The following is a 20,032-nucleotide window of genomic DNA, read 5'->3' as shown; positions in this document are numbered from 1 at the left end:
AGCTGCACTCACAATTGAATTAGCAGGCAGTTAATCCAGTTAATTCTTATAAAATTGACTCTCGTTCCGTTTTTATTTATTTTACATACAGTGGTAAATGAGCTGGAGGCCAAAAATAATCCATAACACTAACGATTTCAGGAGAGGAATAATGGAACAAACTAGGCCCACAGAGGGAAGCACAGAATCATATATCTTGCACAGAACAAAAACTGTAACAAATATTATGACAAACTGCTGAAGCAGTATTTTATGCTATTAGCTTGCTCCTGAAATCCATATATTTGCAAAGGACACACTGGCAACTCCTGAAAGATTTAGTGGGAATGTACCCAGAATGGCGAGGTGCTTTCATTTGAAGCATTAAGACAACGTGTTTCCAACTCAGCTAATATTTATGAGAAATGAGGAATAATCCAAATGCAGACTTAGCTATGCCTTATCCCACTTCACTCTGCAGGAGGGCTGCAAACTATGTGGAAATCATTTCTTCCTGGAGGCCTAGGAAAATATGGTTAGAGATTTCCTTCCTTATCACCAATAACTTTGTGGCCAAAAATGACATCTTCCTTTTGTCCTCTACCTGCTTCAAACCTTCCCCATGGACAAGGGCAAGAAGTTGCATCCTTCTGCAGACTGGAAATGGTAAAAGCACTGGTGAAAGGCTCACAATGTGCTTAGGTTCACTTCATCTGCATAGAACTGCAGCCTTCAGAGTCACAGCTTCGTCTGTTGCTACCAATACACCACAGAAGTTGTCAAAATACTTCCTACTGGAACCAACTTTCAAGCATCAGTAAAGCTGTAAACTATTCTTCCTAATGCACATACCATACAGGATGCAATGGCTTCACTTACTCTGGGTATACCTGTTTTGGTTCATACTAATATACTGAAAAGCAGTATTTTATTTGAAGGATAAAGCACTACTTCATCAGTTTTGTTTTTCCTGGTGCATTTAACCATCTTCATTGTAAAAGAAAACAATGGTCACCTGTCTTTTTCCAAAATGTACATTAATTATTTTATTTAAACCCCAAGCACAAGCTCTAGTTAGAGGTACAACTTAAGTTAGAAACCAGAGATGACAGTTTTATGAGAACATGATAGAAGAAATAGCAACTGGACTAAGGGAAGCAGATTTTACTCCTAAGACAATGAAAATTATTTGTTAACATCTTGCTAACTGCTTTCTAGGACAAAGCACACTGCATTTGGTTGCATCAAGCCAACAGTTCAGCCCATGGAGAATCGTGATTCATCTTGGAGAAGAGAAGGCTCCAGCAAGACCTCCTTGTGGCCTTCCAGTACTTGAAGGGAGTGTATAAACAGGAGGGTGAATGGCTGTTTACAAGGGTGGATAGTGATAGAACAAGAGGGAATGGTTTTGAACTGAAACAGGTGAGGTTTAGGTTGAATCTTAGGAGGAAGTTTTTCAGCCAGAGGGTGGTGAGGCACTGGAACAGGTTGCCCAAGGAGGCTGTGGATGCCCCATCCCTGGAGGCATTCAAGGCCAGGCTGGATGTGGCTCTGGGCAGCCTGGGCTGCTGGTTGGTGACCTGCACACAGCAGGGGTTGGAACTGGATGAGCACTGGGGGAATCAAGTGTTGTTTCTGCATTAGAATTGTATAATATTATTTTCATTTCATGATCTCCGCTATCATAGTTCTTTTTGGGAGTCCTTCTACTTAACTAGGGGAAGATCTCTGATAAGTTTACATCACTTATCTTCTAGACGAACCTTCCAGGGAACGCACACTCTGCACAGAGGTATATAGATATATATTTTGTCATACACACTGCAAGAATATCCTGCACGAGAGCAAACCAGAGAACAAGCCATGGCCTGCCCAAGGAAGAGCCTGAAGAGACACTGGGAAGGCCTGACATCATCCCCCAGTGCTCTTTGTCTAACGATGACTTTAAAGAAAATAACCATATCAATACATCAAGGAGAACAATGAGACAGCTTGGTAACAACAGAATTACTGCTGACTAACAAAAAAATTAACAAGTAAATAGAAAACGTCAACCTTCTGATAAGATTGTGAACCTGGAGTACCCAGCCATTGGGGAAACAGGGGAGAGGGGGAAGCAAGGGGGTGAAAACAGGGTCTAAAGGCTGTCATGTTGTGCCCGTAGGCGCTCCTGCTTGCGGGATGCCGCCATTGCAATCGCGAATAAATTCTGCCTTGGATATTTCCAACAATCGCTGTGGTCCTTTTCAACCCAGGCCATTCTATGATTTGTATATGCCACATGGAGACTTAGGAAAGGGATGTTCATCTCAAAATATAGAGCTACCATTACCAAAAGTGCAGCGAGAACTGCTCAGAATTTACAGGATCCCTAAGACTTCCACAGTGCCACTGTCTCAAGTGCACAACACCAAGATTCTGTTTTGGATATAGACATATAAAAACAGAACAACAAAGGATAACACCTAAACTATAAAAAACAACAGGACCCCTACATGTAAGCACTTTCTGCAACCTACAGGTTACTTTCTGCAACCTACAGGTTACATTTTTACCAATGTTTCTGGTTCCCATTTAAAGACTTTCTCTATGTGAGCTATGGAAAACTCTTGAAAACAGTTTATAACTACAATGCTGGCACAAGTCCTCAGGGCTCACCCAGTCCAGTTGTTCCACGTGGGCTCCATGAAAGCTGAAGTGCTGAGAGCATTTCAGAAATAAAGCTAATACCACTTCTGCACCCCTCGGACTTCCTACAGATGAACAAGCAGATTGCACCCGAGCATCCTTACCTCTCACCTACAGTCTTTGGATATTTGTCTCATTCAGACAAAAATATTCACCAGAAAAGGACAAATATCCTGAGACCATTACAGATGTTACGTGATCTGACCAGGGATAAACAAGTCAGTGGATGAGTTTATTTAAAATACTCATGATAAATCTGAAGAATGTTACAGCACTTCATCTGCCTTGGGCTCTGTTTCTCATCTCATATCTTCTATAAGCTATAAGTTAGCTAGAAAAACTTTTTAAAACAATGGATGTGCATGCAGACATAAGCAAACATTTCCCATCTGAAACTGTGCAGAAACAGCCCATTTTTTCCTATAGGACAATGAGCTGTTTATAAAAGAATAAAAATGCAATTAAACAATCTTATTACAGAATAAATCTACATTTTCCAAGATGAAAACTAAACATCTCTCTATCTGGAAAATTTTGAACTAAATTTGACCTGGGACACCACCTACTTGAAACAAAAAAAGCTTCTGATGAATTTCTTATTGCTTTTTAATGAATATTTCTCCTCTATAAGATTAACCCTCCTTTTCTGAAACACTCTGTGAAAACAACGTTTCAAACACCCCTTACCTGCATTGGCAGTGTTTAAAGTTACTCGGTGTTATTAACATAACTGAAGACTGTTTCTCAGCCTTCTCCAAATCAGTTCTCCTTACCTAAGACTGCCACCTGCTGTCCATTCCTACATAGTTTGTTTCCAAAATGAAGTTTACATGACTCAAAACTGATTATTTTAAAAACAAGAGGAGCTTGGAAATTTGCACAGCACAGCCACGTGATCAAACTAAAATAAAACCTTGAAGATCCCAGGCAAGCTTCTTAGGAACTTGCATTAGTTCTGTGTTGCACTGCTGGTTTTCTGACCAAGCTTTCCTTTTCGTTCAGGTGCAAAACTGCTGCTGAAAACCTGATGCTGTTGCTATGAGTGATGGTTCGCATTCTTTTGAAGTGTCAGCCTTGAAAGTAACCAACCCACAGGAAGAGGCAAAGTCTTTTGAAAACAGAAGTACTGTGATGCTCTCATTAAACACCAGCTCAATATAATAGGTGAAAATTAGGAATTAGTATGATGGCCCAATGTATGCAGAAACCACAAAGCATCCAGTTCTCACCAGGATTTCAACCATTTTCAACCATGCTTGTTACTCCACATACAACTGCAATCCAGAAAATACCCTCAATGTCTCTGAATCATTTTGGATACTGTGCAACACTGAAAACATTACCTGCAAGATGAGGCTGCCTCACCTGCAACCCTTGGCCCACAAAGCATTTATAAGATGCAGCCACTTCCTTCTCGTGCTCAGGCTGTTACTCAGATGACTTATGCTGACAATAACCCACCTACCTCTTACCACATCCCACAAGAACAGGCACATAAGAAGCTGTAAGAGTGGCAATCCACAGCACTCTGCATGAATGCCCCAGCAGCAAAACTTCTGTCACAGTCAGAAAGGTTAATGCAGGGGAAGGGCAATACAGGAGTGTAACAGCAGAGGGACCAGTGCAGAGAAGATGGTATTTCAAAGGAAAAGTAAAAGGTGCTCACCCATCCTTGAAGATCTAGGCTTGCAGGAAAGACTCCACACAAAGAGGGATCTCCAACCAGAGATCCTTCCCCAGTGGTAGTGTAAGAATGGGGTTTCAGAGAGGTACAGCCAGGCTCCAGCCCTTCTGGTCACATAACTGAATTGCCCTCATCTGTGCTCCCAGGGCTGACCAGGTCCTTTCCCCAGCTGCTCAATCAGTGGTTCAGGCCACGACTCAACAGTTGCCATACAACTTCCCTGCATTTTCTTTTTATCCAATGACCCTCAAGGACTTCTCTGCAAGTGCAACAGACAAGGCCACGGCACACAGTATACCAGCTGTGACATTTGGTGTCAACTGTTAAGATGATCAGGGTTCAAGGTTACCTTACTTAGTACACACACTTACCATACTTCCTCACAGAAATGTAATTTTAACCTCACAGTAAGAAAAAGGTAGAAATTATTACAATTTTACAGTTTCATATCTGCTTATGACATTGCTTTTTTAAGTCAGTTATCAAAAAATCTAGAACAAGGCAAGCTCCCAAAGTGATGAAAAATCTCAACTAGGAAACAGAAGAACAATATCTGTACTTCCCTCCCCCCCCCAACCAGGAAAGCTATGTAGTTTCCTTAAAGCACACATCATTAGACTGGGTGTATTTCTACTGCCAGTCAGGTCTGCAGCAAACAGGCTATGAAAACATTATGCAGCCTTAAGCCAGTTATTAGTGGAGTATAATCATGGGGTGTACACTTTGCATAACAAGACAGCCTACAGATACAAAGAAGTGTAGAAACAATACTTACTCTTATTAGATCTCCAACTGGTTTCCCACTGCTGCACAAGGAAATAATGTTAAGCCTTAACCTGACCCCGCAGCTGGCACTCTTGCAGCACAAACACACCTCAAGGTACTTAAGTCTGAGTAACAGCATCCCCGTAGAAGAAAGAGAAAGCTGGATTGTATGTCTTTCTGCACAAGAAAAGTATTCCAAACTGGAAATAGATCCTGATGTCTGATGACATTCAATCACCTTGACACATAACTACAATCTACACAGCTTTCAAACATCAGAACTGTCAGTTGTATATAGGTATTTTCAGTAACTATACTGGAAAGCTGAGCATGATGGAAATCAGTGCAACTTCCAGGAAAAACTACAAAAACAAGCAACATGCAACATCTATCAATACACATGTTATAATTTCACAGATGGGCAAGGGTATACAGAACAAGAAACAACAATTTCCTGAATTACTAGGCAAGATAAAAAAAAAAAAAAAAGAAGGATTTTAAAAACCCACAAGTAATGCAAACATGTTCCAATTACTACCAGAAACGTAACTACCTGGCTTTGGTGGTGCATGAACAATTTTAGTAGAAGATGATGGTTCTCCAGGGACTGCTGCATCTTTATCTCCACGTATCTGAAGAGAAGCCAACTCTGCCTTCTTCACATTCACCTCTTCTTTTGTTTCTCCTTTGTCCTCATCTTCCTTCTCCACTCTGTCTGTGTGATCCTCATTTAAGGGAGTCAGTTCAGCCTCGCTGACATGAGATTCACTTCTGTGTACAAAACCACATGAGACTGCATCCTCTACATGGGAATCCATAGGCTCTTCTGTAAACAATTACAAATTGCATGAGTTGACTTACTGCTGTGTAACCACAACTCACACCCTGCACCATTAACATCGAGATCAACTTCTTTCCAATTTTGCAACTGTTTTCCAACAGATCTGGAATAGTCCAAAAACAGAAAGCTTTTTTGCCATCTTACTAGCATCATCTTACAAATAAGAGATTCATTTTTTCCCAATAAAATTGGGTGGTCTCCACTAATTTCACACTACAAGTCCTGTCAGAAGAGGGAAATTAGGTCTCAGAACTGACACGACAGGTTCCACCACAATTAAAGTAGCTGGTTCTGGTGTTGGATAAGCAAAGTGTCACCTCTCAGTCACTTGGAGGAAAAACACTTCTTCCTGTTTCTGCTTCCTTTTCACTGCCCTGCTTGGTCATCTCCCAATTATCACTTTTATGATAGCTAATAACAGCCTGATTCTCTACAGCATCAGCTACAAAGCAAACTTGTGTCTAGATGTAAAACTGGAAATACACTGGTACATGCAAAAAGCAATGGAATATCCTCCAGTAGAGCAAGGCAGCTGCCACAATTTGTTCTCTGCACTGCATTGTGCCCCTGATTCAAAATACTGTAAAGGCATAACCTAGTCAGGCCTTTACAAAGGGGACTGCATGCAGAAAAACAACAAATCACACTGATGCCATTCAATCAGTCAGTCAGCAACTTGATCCTCATTTCAAACATCCGTCTTGCTTTTTTCAAATCTAGGAGTTTCTTACCTTCACTCACTGCTTTTGAAACATCTCCTTTAGAAATGAACTTCAGCATTTTCTTCAGAACTTTCTTGTGAGATTTGGAGGTCTGAAAACGCAGTGCCTGGCACCTTCAAAAGAGTTATGACTGCTTCATATATTTCCTCAAAATACAAGGAAATTTATGAAGTAATAAGTGGCCAAATAGTTTATCAACAGTCTTGATTTGATCATATTATGTTCTCCTGTTCTCCATTATATCATTATTATAGCAATACACACACATTCAATAATCACAAAAGTATACCACTGTGACCTGAAGCACTACAGAAAGAAAAGTTCTCCCTAGGAGGACAATACACTAGAAACTTAGTTATCTATAGACACAACACTGAATCTAAACACTAGTGGCAGAAAAGCATACCTAGAATCATTTATACCTATTCAATTGACAGCCTCTCTCATTTGGGCTACTAAAGCAGTTTTGGAGAGACAGGCATTCTGGTTCACCTGCACAACCAAACAAAACAGCAGTCACTGAACTCTTGCCTTGGACTGCAATGCAAAACAAAAGGGAAGGGTACAGACTGCATTCAGGAAAACATTACAAAGCCAATGACAACATCACAGAGTTACCAATGTGCCTGTGCACAAACTCAATGGAATATACTTGGTATAATGAAAAGTAGGTGAATTTAAGTCCTGTGTGTTTAAGCCAATAAACATAATGGTTGCACATACTTTAAATGGTCAAACCACTTACGGTACCATACGCCAACTCTCTTACCTTATTGTGTATTGAGGACAACATGTTTGATTCATGATAGGTTTGTAGACGTATTTTCCACTTCTAAAAATAATAAATACTGTTTTCATCATCATTTATCTTACAATATTAACGTTAACTAACATTTAAGTAACAACAAAATCTAAGAAATAGTATCAAAAGCTGAAGAGGAAGGTCCACAGCTTCCTGCCATTATATCAGCATATTACCCATCCAGAATAAATAAATTTTCATTAATGAAAGTTCACCAGAGAGCACAACTAAAAAAAGCATGTTGCATCTAGAGTGCTTTCTGTGTATCAGAATAATACCCTAGATTCTCCAGCACATTCCCCCCTGAACATCCTCACTTATTCCCAAGAAGTGCAAGCAGCTGACGAGAACTGCCTGTAACACTGTCACAGAATGGAAAGCGGAGCAACAGTAAGCAAAGTAGCCAAGTCCCAGGCTGCAGCAAACGAGGATATGCTCAAACACAGCACCCACAGACACAGAAACAAAGGAGACTGCTTACTCTTGGAAAACCTCTGTTAGGCAGGGTTCTCCAGCAAGATCCCCTCACCTCCGCTGCCAGCCCTTAAATGAGGTCTGGGAGGGGGGTGGAACCTGCCTTCCACCAAGTAGGTGTTCAATCACTGCTTCAAGCTGTGACTTCGCATTTCCACTACACTCCTCTTGCACACATACTCTTTCATTTCTGCTCCTTATTCTGCAAGCATAAGCTCCAGTAATGACAACAAAATACCTACCCACATACCCCTAAAAACAGACCTTAGGAAAAGAAGCATTTTCTGTGGTCAAGGGATTCTATTAGAAAAGGAGAGCAAAAGGAGAATGAATTTAAGCTGGTGATGTTTCGGTATCATTTTATATTTACCTTCGCCATCCCCTATCTATGAGGTCCTGGTAATCTTGAACCGTCATTGAATGTGCCCACATACCTGAAGGAAACAGTAACACGCTCGATTGGCAACAACAACTACATTTCAACACAAGATGTAACAAGTTCTGCAGAAGTTACATAAAACTACACAGCTAACAGGACACCAACAGATGTCTCTCAAGGACATGGCTACATGTGAATCTCATCAGTGATTAAAGGACAGCAACAAGTTTTCCTCTCCTCCCATTTCTTCCCCCGGGGCTGGGACTGGGCTCGCCCTGGGCTGCCCAAACATACACGCTTTAAGCTGCCAGCCTCGCCGTGAAGACAAGCTGCCTTTCTCTAAGGAAATCACCTGCCAAACACGAGGTTTTAGCCGTCTTAAGCACAGCCATGCCTAAGCAAGCAGGCTCACCTCAGTTACTCAAAGAGCACAACAACCTGTAACTTCGGCAGGCAGCAACCAAACAGCACCTCCTGACACGCTTAGGTCACATTTGGGTCAGGAGCCGAGCATTACTGAAGCCGAGCATTACTACCAGCGTGTAAGAGCTGGACGCGGCCCTGTCGGGGCACTCGTGCCCCAGGAAGAGCACGGAGCCGCAGAGACGGCCCTCCCTCAAAGCGGCCCCCTCAGAGCCCGGCTCGCTCCCCGCCCACCCGGCCCGCACCGTGGGAGAGGTTGCCGCTCTCGTTCTTGCAGTAGCCGCAGCGGTACCCGTCCTCTCCCCCGAAGTACTCGACGATCGTCGGCGAGCTGCCGGCCGCCGCCATGTTCCCCGGCTCAGAGCAGCTCCCCGCCGCCCGCCGCCTCACACCGCGCTCCGCGCCGGCCGGAAGCGGCCGCCGCCGCCATCTTTGCTGCGGGCACTGCGCGGGCGGAGCCCGCCGGAAGGAGCAACTCCGCCATCTTCACCGCGCTTCCCCACGCAGACCGCCGAACTCCTCCATCTTTAGTGAGGGCGGCCGCGCTCCCACAACGGCGCGGCTCCCGGCACCGGCCCCGTCCCGCTTCCCCCCGCTCACCGGCGGAGACTTTCCCCTGCGCCGACGCGCAGTAGCCGCAGCGGTAGCCCTCCTTCCAGCCGCGGTACTCCACCACGGCGCGGCGCATGGCGGCCCGGCCCCGCCCGGAGCGCCGCCCCGCCCGCCTCAGCGCTACCGCCAGTCCCTGAGCGCGTTTTATCACCGCAATCAGCTTAAAGTACCCCGATGTTTGAATAAAAATAAATTTAATATTACAATATATACAGATAAAATCTTAATTGAAGAATACATTTGTAAGTATCTTTCTTTAAGGCACCTAGAGGGGGAAAAAAGAAGAAAGTATTAATTAAGATATAGAACTTACCACAGAGATAATACAGTAATTCAGTGCTATTGTTTAAACGATGTGGGAGGGAACCAGACAGGTTAAGCCCTATCTCAGACTACTCTTAACCAGCTCAGCTGTCGGCATGTTAGAAGAAACACTACAGGAACTGCAGTGATTCTTCACAGCATAACATTTCAGGAATGTAATTCAATGTAACATTCCACAATTGAACTTCCATCACCTATGAGCTTGTCAGTTAATTACCATATAGAAATTATACGACCCAGGAAAAGATCAAGAATGTAAAAAGCCATGATGTCACTCAATTACCCAGCTTGTAGTGCTTCTACATACATCTCATTTCCCTGCAATTTCTCACATGCAAAAAGACCTCAGCACTGTATCTTTTGGGTCTAAGTATCCACCCTTTGGGTCCTTACCTGAACAATTAAGCTGTCTCCATTTCATCTTCAATGCTATCAGGAGGGCTGATCATTGGTTCTGTTATTTCATATGTTTCTACAATTTCCTAATTAGAAGTGACAGAAAAGTATGTAAGTTACAGGGCTGAATTATTTAAATACAACTGCAGTTATCAACAGGTGTAAATGAAGTTTCTCATATTAAAGCACTATTTTGAATGCCTGTTCTGAACATACTGAGGAGAAAATTTTATCTAAGAAACTTTTTATAAAAAAACAGAACAGTGAGGAAAACCGTACTTCCCCACTAGGAGCAAATATCATATATAAGGGGAAATAACAGATTATGTGATTATGTAGTCCTCAGAAAGTAGTAAAAACAAGCCATTAAAGTCAAAAGCACTTAAACTGGCAGGACTTCATGGGTTAAAGATGGAACTGCCATCCACTTCTCCATTTTCTTGGGGTTAAAAACATTCATCAGATTTGTGGTTGTTCTTGAATCCATGAAATTAAATGCAGTAATATTTGAAACAATAATAGTAATAATCATATATGAACATTCATCCTCATTTGAGTACGTAAGAACACAGCTCTCAGGTATTCTTAAACTTCAGGGAAAATAAATGAATCAAAGTTATCGAGTATTATACCCTCCATTCTTCATGGCTCAGGGAGATGACAACTTGGTTCCGTGCTCGAGCACTGTAGTCATCATTTTTTTCTTCAACGTTCTGTACAGGCTCTGTTCAAAATATTGGATTTTCATTATCTTTACAGTGGCCTTCAGGAACACAAAAGCTTCACAAACATCAATATCACTAACATGTACTCTACTAAATTCCTCTCTTACAGTAGCCTGTACTACATGCTGCCTAAGGAAATTTCTCTAGTCTTACCTCTTTAACATTTAGAAACTAACTTCCTCCAGATTCCCAGAAGGGTCTGGGTGTTTTTAGTCAAATCTCACCAAGTCTTAATCCCATCGATACCCTGTGAGAATGAGAACTGGAGACCCCATTCGTACCATTTCCTTTCCAACTGTTTTAAAGCTGCAGCGCTTCTTGTCTTGGATAAACAAAGGAAAACAAGTATTTTCCTCCAAACATAGCAGTACACACATACTTATCAAGCAAAATATCACTTTGGAGGTAACAGAATAACTTTTTATTACTAGTAATTTGTGCAAGTCACCATAACAGGTTTTCCATATTTCTACATTTAAAAGTCTCAAACTTTTCAATTAGTCTTATAAATCTCTTTGTGCCTTCAGTTACATTCACTGCTTACCCCCTAATTTCTGCTCTTTCAGCTACACATCTGTAAAGCTTTGTGAACACATTAAGATACAGCTACTCTTCAATGTTATGACAATAAAAACAGTTTTTTAAAGTTAGATTTACATACCTATTACTGGCAATTTATCATCATCCAGCTTTAATCTTGCTAAACCATCCTAAAGACAAAGGATTGAAGATTTCAGATGTTATAATGCAGTGATACATATAAGTAGTCACTACTACAACATTACATCATCATAAACATACATTAATAATCCTAATTAGCAAGAAATAGGAATATATTTAATTACTGTGCTTACAAAGGAGAATGCAGTAAGTGCAGTAAATATTGACATGTAATAATTCTTCAATACTAACACACGTATGCTTGAACTCCTTTTTGAAAAGATTAATAGCAAACATTTAACCATTGTGAAACTTGCTGTAATAGCAAGAAATATCAGTACAAAAATAGTCTATTTTCTTTTTTATTCCATTTCCAAAATATCAGAGTGTTTGTGGAAACCTAATCAGGAATTCTAATATTTAAATCCTACTATTTCAATATCACATAAAACAAAAACAAGAAATCAAGATTTCCATGTAATTCCAGCATCTCAAGTAAGATATCAAGAACTTGTCTTGCCTTACCCTTACTATGAAGGACACATGGAAGATGTTTTCCACAGTGCGTGCAAAGGAGTTTGGATCAACCACAAGATCAAAGAAGAAAATAGGAGTACGAGCTGGCAATGTCAAAATGGTTCAGTTAAAAACAACAACAATAAAAAACAAACAAACAGGTGATACCTGCAGAACTAATACACAAACAAGTTAACAGCACTACTCACTCTAAAAATTAAGTCAGTGCTTACAGTGACTTAGCTATAATGCTGACTTCACAACTGCACACATGCAGAAAAAAAGCTTCCAGAGAATATTTCATTCTACCTTTTGGCCCACGTATACACACACGTGTGTACAGAACACTTTGTAGATACACCACTATTTGATTTACCTCTTAAAAACAAAGACATAGATTAAACTGACTTTGCCATCAAACAGGTTGTGGAACCTGCTTCAAGAGCTGGATGTGGTCCTGGGCACCAGCTCCAGGTGGCTTTACATCAGCAAGGCTTGGACCAGATGACCTCTCCAGGTCCCTTTCATCTCAACCTTTCTTTGACTAAAATGAAGCCTCAACCAACCAGATTTCATAAAGAATACACAGTCAGTACACAACCTTCAGAATAAACATTTCTACACATCAACTCCACCTCGTTTTGCCTCTGTAGTTTAACAGCTCTTAACTGTGGAAGATAAGAGCACTCAGTCTCAAACTGATGCTGTAAAAGCTGAACTGAGCCATACTTACGATCATTTCTGAAATGAGTCTGTAACAACCTCAAGATCCTCTCCACTTCTTTCGCTGTAGCTTCCTGATGAGACTCCTCCATTTTTTTTAACTGTTATAAGACAAGAATACGAAACTGACCTTTTAGGAACTCATTATGTAACATATTTTTGAAAGACTATTCTTGGAAGTGAATGTTTGACAAAAGCTAGAAACTAGCAGGGAAAAATGAAAATAGACAAACAGTCCATAAATCCTACTTCATTCCACTCAGTTAATGAAGTGCTGTAGTCTACACAAAACAAATTAGGAGGCATAATAGTAAAGTCTGAATCTTTTAGTGCTATACAGGTAAGAGCTACAAAACAATAACAACAAGATTTCTACGTCGTTTGAAATTATTCTGTTATAACAAGTCATTAACAAAGACAGCAGTGCACAAACCTGAGCAGGCATTGCCCGCTTTCCTTCCCCTCCTGGAGCCTTTCTCTGCCTCTCAATCCGTTGCCTGGGCATGGGAGGTTCAGACTTGAAAGACCCCAACCTAAGCAGAATAAAAAGAACATATATATGTGTATGAGAATTGCTGAATCACAGCCTGAACCACTGATTGAGCACCTGGGGAAAGGACCTGGTCAGCCCTGGGAGCACAGGTGAAGGCAATTCTACTTTGTGACCAGGAGTGGAGCCTGGCTGCACCTCTCTTAGACCTCATTTAAGGGCTGACTTGAGATTAAACTCAACTCAAGTCCAGGGCATTAAAGGTAATTAATCAGAATTAAAACCACTTAGGGCTGTTAGCTTGTGCTGCAATAAACTTACATGTAATGAAAAGAAGGTGCTCTCCTGAAGTACTTTTCTGCTTCTTCTCCCAGCTTATACCAGGCACTGCTAGGTAAGTAGCCACCTGACGTGTTCTCAGAATCGCTATCGTTTCCCTCCGTTTCTGTGCGATTTATACCCATGAATGTCAGCTTCAAAAGGCAAAAGAAAACTGCAGTGAGAATTCTCATCAAGAAAGACTAGCAGACCAATGGTGAAAAACTGTACTGGTGTCTGTCCTACTAGATTTCTATTTAATGTCACAGTATAGCAAAAGAAATTTGATTTTCCTGATGGCTCAATCAATACAAAAAAAGCACAGACTCGTAACTTACACAGGCAAGTCATGCTGTATCTAAACAGAGGATTTAACATCAGACATTTTCATCTACTTTAGATGACAAAATCCAGAATCAGTGTTTTGCAGTGAATCAATTTCATATAGAAATGAATGAGCTGTAGTTGTCTAAACCACTGTATGGAAAAACCATGGGGTGGATTGTAAGAAAACGGAACCAAAATTTAAATCTCATTTCAAGAGATCTTAAGCTTCAAATACGAATCAATCTAGCATTTCCAGACACTTCACTAGACCCAAAGAATTGTATTTTTCCCCCTTCAACAAACTTCTCTTTCTTACATTACAAATGACCGCAGACACTGCAGAATACACACAGTCTCTTATGTTTTTCATTGCTTAGATTATCACCACTCCTAGACAAAGGTCACATGAGTTTCTGCCCTCTAATTATCAGTGGAACAAAAATAGAGCGCAGTGCTTATCCAGTCAATGAAATCAAGAACATGAGTTGACTCCTGCCATAACCCTACTGGTTGCAGCAGCAACTCCCCATAAGCTTTCAGCTAATAGTGATTGTGAGCCCCACTGTTTCAATAGCTGCATTGATAAAAGACTCACTGATTTCTGTAAGGAGCTAACATGGTACATCTCCACTTACACATAGTATTTTTGTTTTCAGTAATCACTACACAGCATCAGTAATGCAATGAAAAACTATGGGTAAATAAAACCAGTCGTTAACAGTCTTTAAATTACGTATGGAGCAGGAATGCATTTTGCACTAGCTCTCAATTTTTGACCACCACATAGATCCAGGAAGCCTATCATTTCAAATATCATACAACAGCTTATTTGGCCCAACCTTACATCCCCCAATCCTTCCCCAGGAATCAGCTTTAATAAAGAATTGAAAACTGGGGGGAGGAGGGGGAAAGAGTCTGCTTCAGTGGTATCGTAAAGCCACTCTTCCATCTGGCCACTGCAAAAAAACAGATAAACTGACATCTCTAAAAACATCTGAATAATACACGTGGAACCTTGAGAATTCCATTCAAAAATACATAAAGCAGCAGACTAGATAAAGAAACTGCTTAGTGTGAACCAAGAGAATGCTGTCTGTCAAAGAAAGCATTTAAGACAACCCTAAAAGCATGTACTATTAAACTATGACAAAGCAGCAGCAGTACAACAATGGCAAGAGGAAAATGCCTACATTTGAGAGTTAAGATTCTCACTTACACAAATTGGAAATGCTGAACCCACTGTTTAAAGCAATTAGCAAAACTAACCAGAACATTAATCAAGGAAATTCAGAGGAAAACAGTTATGTCCCATCAGAACTGGGACTGACAATCTCAGACTTTTCTTTTATGAGTCTATAAAAAGAAAAAAAATAGGGCAAAGCCTAAGTCTGGAACTTACCAAATCTTCTGCAAATGTTAGTGAATCAAACGTTGTGATCTCTGAGCGCAACTCATTGGCTTTCTCCTTTCCTAGATTTGATGCCAAGACAAGAAATTGGGCATCCAATGCAGCTTCTCGTGCACGGGAAACTGTTACAGAAGAAAAAGACTGCGTGTTAGCAATACACAGTTGTCAAAAACCAAATTCAGCATAAAGGGGATCCTCAGCGTGGAGCTTTGTAAACCATTTTACTGCAATGACCTCTAACACAATTACTTACATAATACTTCCATTTCCATTAGAAAAGGGAAAAGGAGAGGATGGCTGAACAAGGGCAATCACAGAGTCACCTTGTAACAATGAAAAATGCATTTCATTCAACATTTGAGGTTTTTTTCCCCTCCAAGTGAAACAAACCCATCTACAGTTACATCTTTTGAGTACTACTTCTATCCTACATAGTCAAGATAAAGCACAAAGCATTTCTAAGCACAAACAAACATTACTGTAATTAGATTTTCTTCTCATAACACCTTATCCAAACAATTCCTCTTTAGCTTAATGTTTTAATATTTCTGATAAAGTACTTGGATGTCAGCTTCATTCATTTGCTCTTCTTTGTTTATTAAAGTATCGTCTCCTCACATTTGGCTGTTAATCCACCACCTCTGACAAGTCCTGACAAGGACTACAGAATTTGTTACCTCCAGTGAACAGTTGATTGGCTTCCTCCAAAGCTTCCGTCAGCCTGTTGCTTTTGGAACTCAGCATATCCTCACGATTTTCTGGAGGAAAGGACACAAATGAAATCCTAAATTATGTAAATATGGAACTATCAATACATACATACACACACCTTAATCAAAACTGTCCTGTTCACACATCACATCTTACTGAAGTTGTGTTAATTACACACATCCCACGAGTTTTACTGCAAAGCTCAAAATTGATAGATCCCAGGTTCCTCTTAGCTGCAGCTAAACGCCCATATCTGTGCCAAAGCAGCCACTAAATACTGCTGGGGTCTCTGTGTTGCTCACCTCATCCATTTCAACTAAGGACTTCAGGAAACAAAGGGATAAAAAAACAAAGGCAAAAAGATACATGCTTGGTGATTTCTGAATGTCATCAGGTCAAACACACTTAATTATATTTGAGGTATACACATGATTTAACAAGGCTTTCAGATGTGCAGTTCTTAGTTACTGCCATTCTTTTAGTGCACTGGCATAGACAGCACCGTTGTTTTTTCTTAAGCACAGACTGACCCATCCATAAACCATGCTGTATTTTTATAACAGCTCTACACATTCAGCCTGCAGGAAGCAATAAGCACTAGACCTCGCTAAGTTTGGCACTGCTTACTAAACCACAGCTGTAATGCCTCACTGAGAAAAGCAACACAGTGCAAACCTCTGTGGAGGAAGCAGAAACACAGGCAATTATCTGGAGAGCTGCTCATAGAATCACTTCAGCTGGCAGGGCACCTTAAAGGCCATCTGGTCCAACCCTCTGCAGTGCACAGGGACACCCACAGCCCCATCAGGTGCTCACTGCCCCATCCCCTCATTCTGGCTGTCTGCAAGGCTCAAACACCACCACGTCCCTGGGCACCCCATACAGTGCCTCAGCACCCTTATCATAAATATCTTCTTCATTATATCCAGGAATCTAAATCATGGAATCGCTCAGGTTAGAAAAGATCTTAAAGATCATTGAGTGTAACCGTGACCTAACCATGCTACCCTAACTTTAACAACCCTCTGCTAAATCACTGAGCACCACATCCAAATGGTTTTTAAACACATCCAGGGATGGTGACTCAACCACCTCCCTGTGCAGCCCATTCCAGTGCTTAACAACCCTTCCTGTAAAGAAGCTTTTCCTGATATCCAACCTAAACTTACCCTGGTGCAGCTTGAAGCCATTTCCCCTCATCCTGTCACCAGCGAGAAGAGACCAACCCCACTCTCACTGTAGGCACCTTTCAGATACTGGAAGACAGCAGTAAGGTCTCCCCTCAGCCTCCTTTTCCCCAAACTGAACAGCCCCAGTCCCTCCTGTCTCTCCCCATAGGCCATATTCTCCAAGCCCTTCACCAGCCTTGTTGCCCAACTTTGGACCTGCTCCAGCACCTCCATGTCCTTTCTGTACTGAGGTGCCCAAAACTGAACACAGCACTCGAGGTGAGGCCTCACCAGTGCCGATTACTTCCCTAGTCCTGCTCACCACAGCATTCCCGATCCAAGCCAGGATGCCATTGGCCTTCTCAGCCTCCTGGGCTCATACTCAGTACTGTCCATCAGCACACCAAGGTCCCTTTCCGTCAGGCAGCTCTCCAGCCACTCCCCCCCCAAGCCCGTAGGGTTTCCTGGCGTTGCTGTGACCTTCCGCACAGCCCCAGCTCAGCCTGTCCTCGCAGGCAGGGGTTCCACCCCTCTGCTCACTTCTGTGCCCCTGCTCTGCACTGCGCTCCAACAGCTCCGCGTCCCTCCCGCACTGAGCGCAGCCCATCCGGACGCAGCGCTCCAGGTGAGCCGTTCCAGCACGGAGCAGAGGGGCGGAAGCACCTGCCGGCCTGGCTCACGGCTCACATCCCCCGGCCCCGCCTCACGCTGCACGCTGCAGATGAGCTCTCGGTACTGGTTGCGGATCATCCTCCTGCTGCGCTCATCGCCGCCGCCTTCGGAGCTCCCCGGCGGCCGCGGCCTCTCGCTCTCCGGCTCCTCTCCGTCGTCCTCGTCCTCCTCTTCATCCTCCTCGTCTCCTTTCTCGGAGGCGGGCGGGCGGCCGAGGCTCGCCGCGAGCCGCCGCCGCCTGCGCTGCGACACGGAGCCGTTGCGAGAGGCGGACGGCAGCGAGAGGCGGCCGCGGGCAGAGCCGGAACTCCGCGGGGAGAAGGAATCGCCGCTTGCATCCGACTCGGCCATCGCTGCCGGGGCTCGGGCCCGCGCGGCCGCCGTAGGAGAAGCGGGCGGGGCTGAACCGCTCTCGCCCGGCGCAACGGCGGGGCGGCGCCTGCCCTGAGTTGGCACGGCCGGGAGCTGCGGGGTTGGGGCCGGGGCTGCGCTGCGCTTCCCTGCCGCCCACCGCGCTTCTGTCCCTCGGCGGGACGGAGCTCGAAGCCGGCCTGAGCCCGTTCGCTGATCAAACCGCCCGCAGCGGTTATTTCCGGTGAATGCCGCGCGCAGCGCGTGTCATCATCCGCTACAACGGGTGAACCGGGAGAGGGCGCAGATGCGCCGCAGTCCAGCAGCCCGCGCACCTCCTGCCTTAATAAAGGTGGTCGCCTCTTGCGTTAATAAGGCTGCTCACCTCTTGCTGTCGCGATGCCGATCCGAAGCTTCTTAGGGCGACCGCTTTGTTCAGGACTGAAAGTTGTGAAAGGTGAAGCGGTGCGCGGCTCAGTGCGGCCTGCCAGGCTCAGGGCATTGCAGAGGAAATGCATTTATCCAGCCTCAGACAAACATCAGTCTTGTGCTTCAGATGATGCTTGCTTTCTTGGAATCCATGGCTGACCTTTCTCGCAGAGCCTTTTATTCATCGGTTACACAGATTGCTCTTTGTCTCAGACATGCCATACCATGGCAAAGCGTTCTGAAAAAGGCAACACGTTAAAAATTCAGCACTAAAAAGCATAATGAGAGCCTGGCAAGCATTGTGCAGCATAACAACTTGTTTCTAACAAGAATACTGTGCAGTATGAAAGACTTTCAGCATTTACTGCTACATTCCTCCTGCTGGCTCACCTGGAGGAAGCAAATGTGTGAGCACTGAGCATAAAGATACAGCATTTCCAAAGGACAGGGTTTCAGGGGTGGAAGCATCAGGCAGCACGAGCTCAGTGTGTTGTCTCATGACACAGAGTGCCACAGAGCCACTGTGCCAGCACTGGTTATCCGGCAAGTGGAACTCAGCTGCAGTCTCCAACTGAATTCTCATTCTTAGCAGCACGTGTTTTGTATAACTCACAACACACAGAAGCTCAGAGAGATGCTGTATCTCAGGAAGCAGCTCAAAGCAGTCCCTACTGACATCAAATAAAGAGAGATGATGCTATTTCTTATGGTGCTGAGAACTTAATTACCAGTGGTGTTAACTGTGTGTCTTGGCTAGGTCAAGGTCTGCAGTCTGCTTGCTTTAATGGAAAAAGACACATCTTACATTGAGACAGCAGTCATGCCTAGCAATGTTGCATATGGCTGTAAAGCATCAACTTTCTTCCATTTCCCTTGAATGCTCCAAAATAAGTGCTGCTGTTCAGGATGAAGAGAGAAAGCAAGCTATTATTATCTAACAAAATTGCAACATAAAACCAGATACACAGCGGTAATTATTCCTGAAATAAAGATAATAAACATAACGGGTGCTAGACTAATTGAAAACATGAGAAATGCAGTGTCTGAGATACTTGCCATTCAACTGCCAGCTCTGCAAGCAAATACAGGTGAGTGGACTTTCATTAAATGAGTGTGGCTATCTTAAAAAAATAATAATAATAAAAAGAATTGTATTAATGTAGAAATGCACAGTTATACATTGTACATTTATACACAAGGTTCTTGCAGGAGCTTTTCTTTCCATGTTCACAAATCATGCTATGGGAGGTAACAATGTGGCACCAGATATCCTTCCAGCACAGTGGGTTAGGTTACAGCCCATCAGATCACAGCGTACGTGGTGCCAGTGCAAGAAGGTATTTTCAGAGGAACAATTATTAATAGAACTCTGCAAAACATGTGGGACTCAATCTGCTGTGATGTCAGGGGAAGAAAGCAGACAGGATGAAACCTTTTTTGGCAT

General features: G+C 42.9%; 2 protein-coding genes across 10 annotated transcripts in view; both read right to left on the bottom strand.

The window, feature by feature from the left end:
• ATE1 (arginyltransferase 1) overlaps positions 1-9,485 on the bottom strand; it is a 69,678-nt gene extending 60,193 nt beyond the window's left edge. For 3 of the 9 annotated variants that reach the window (XM_052677109.1, XM_052677110.1, XM_052677112.1), the window contains exons 1-5: positions 9,003-9,211; positions 8,326-8,389; positions 7,449-7,511; positions 6,689-6,792; positions 5,670-5,942 (exon numbers count right to left, since the gene is read on the bottom strand). In XM_052677109.1, the coding sequence (XP_052533069.1) occupies positions 5,670-5,942; positions 6,689-6,792; positions 7,449-7,511; positions 8,326-8,389; positions 9,003-9,105 (607 nt within the window). In that variant the 5' untranslated portion in view covers positions 9,106-9,211. Of the gene's footprint in view, positions 1-5,669; positions 5,943-6,688; positions 6,793-7,448; positions 7,512-7,962; positions 8,006-8,325; positions 8,390-9,002; positions 9,215-9,357 lie in introns of those variants that run through there. The other 6 variants (XM_052677111.1, XM_052677117.1, XM_052677116.1 and 3 more) reach the window with 4 other exon arrangements.
• A 61-nt stretch (positions 9,486-9,546) lies between these two features.
• NSMCE4A (NSE4 homolog A, SMC5-SMC6 complex component) lies at positions 9,547-18,375 on the bottom strand. Its single transcript, XM_052677130.1, has 11 exons — positions 17,844-18,375; positions 15,934-16,014; positions 15,248-15,378; positions 13,525-13,676; positions 13,147-13,246; positions 12,724-12,814; positions 12,000-12,094; positions 11,476-11,524; positions 10,722-10,813; positions 10,087-10,175; positions 9,547-9,634 (listed from the first exon to the last, which is right to left on the bottom strand). Exons 1-10 carry the CDS (start codon positions 18,157-18,159, stop codon positions 10,095-10,097), a joined length of 1,188 nt encoding a protein of 395 aa, XP_052533090.1. The 5' UTR covers positions 18,160-18,375; the 3' UTR covers positions 9,547-9,634; positions 10,087-10,094.
• Between the last annotated feature and the right edge of the window lie 1,657 nt (positions 18,376-20,032).

The sequence above is a fragment of the Tympanuchus pallidicinctus genome, unplaced genomic scaffold (assembly GCF_026119805.1).
Source record: "Tympanuchus pallidicinctus isolate F22 unplaced genomic scaffold, pur_lepc_1.0 scaffold16, whole genome shotgun sequence".
NCBI classification, from domain to species: Eukaryota; Metazoa; Chordata; class Aves; order Galliformes; family Phasianidae; genus Tympanuchus; species Tympanuchus pallidicinctus.
This window is presented reverse-complemented; position numbering and strand designations above follow the sequence as displayed.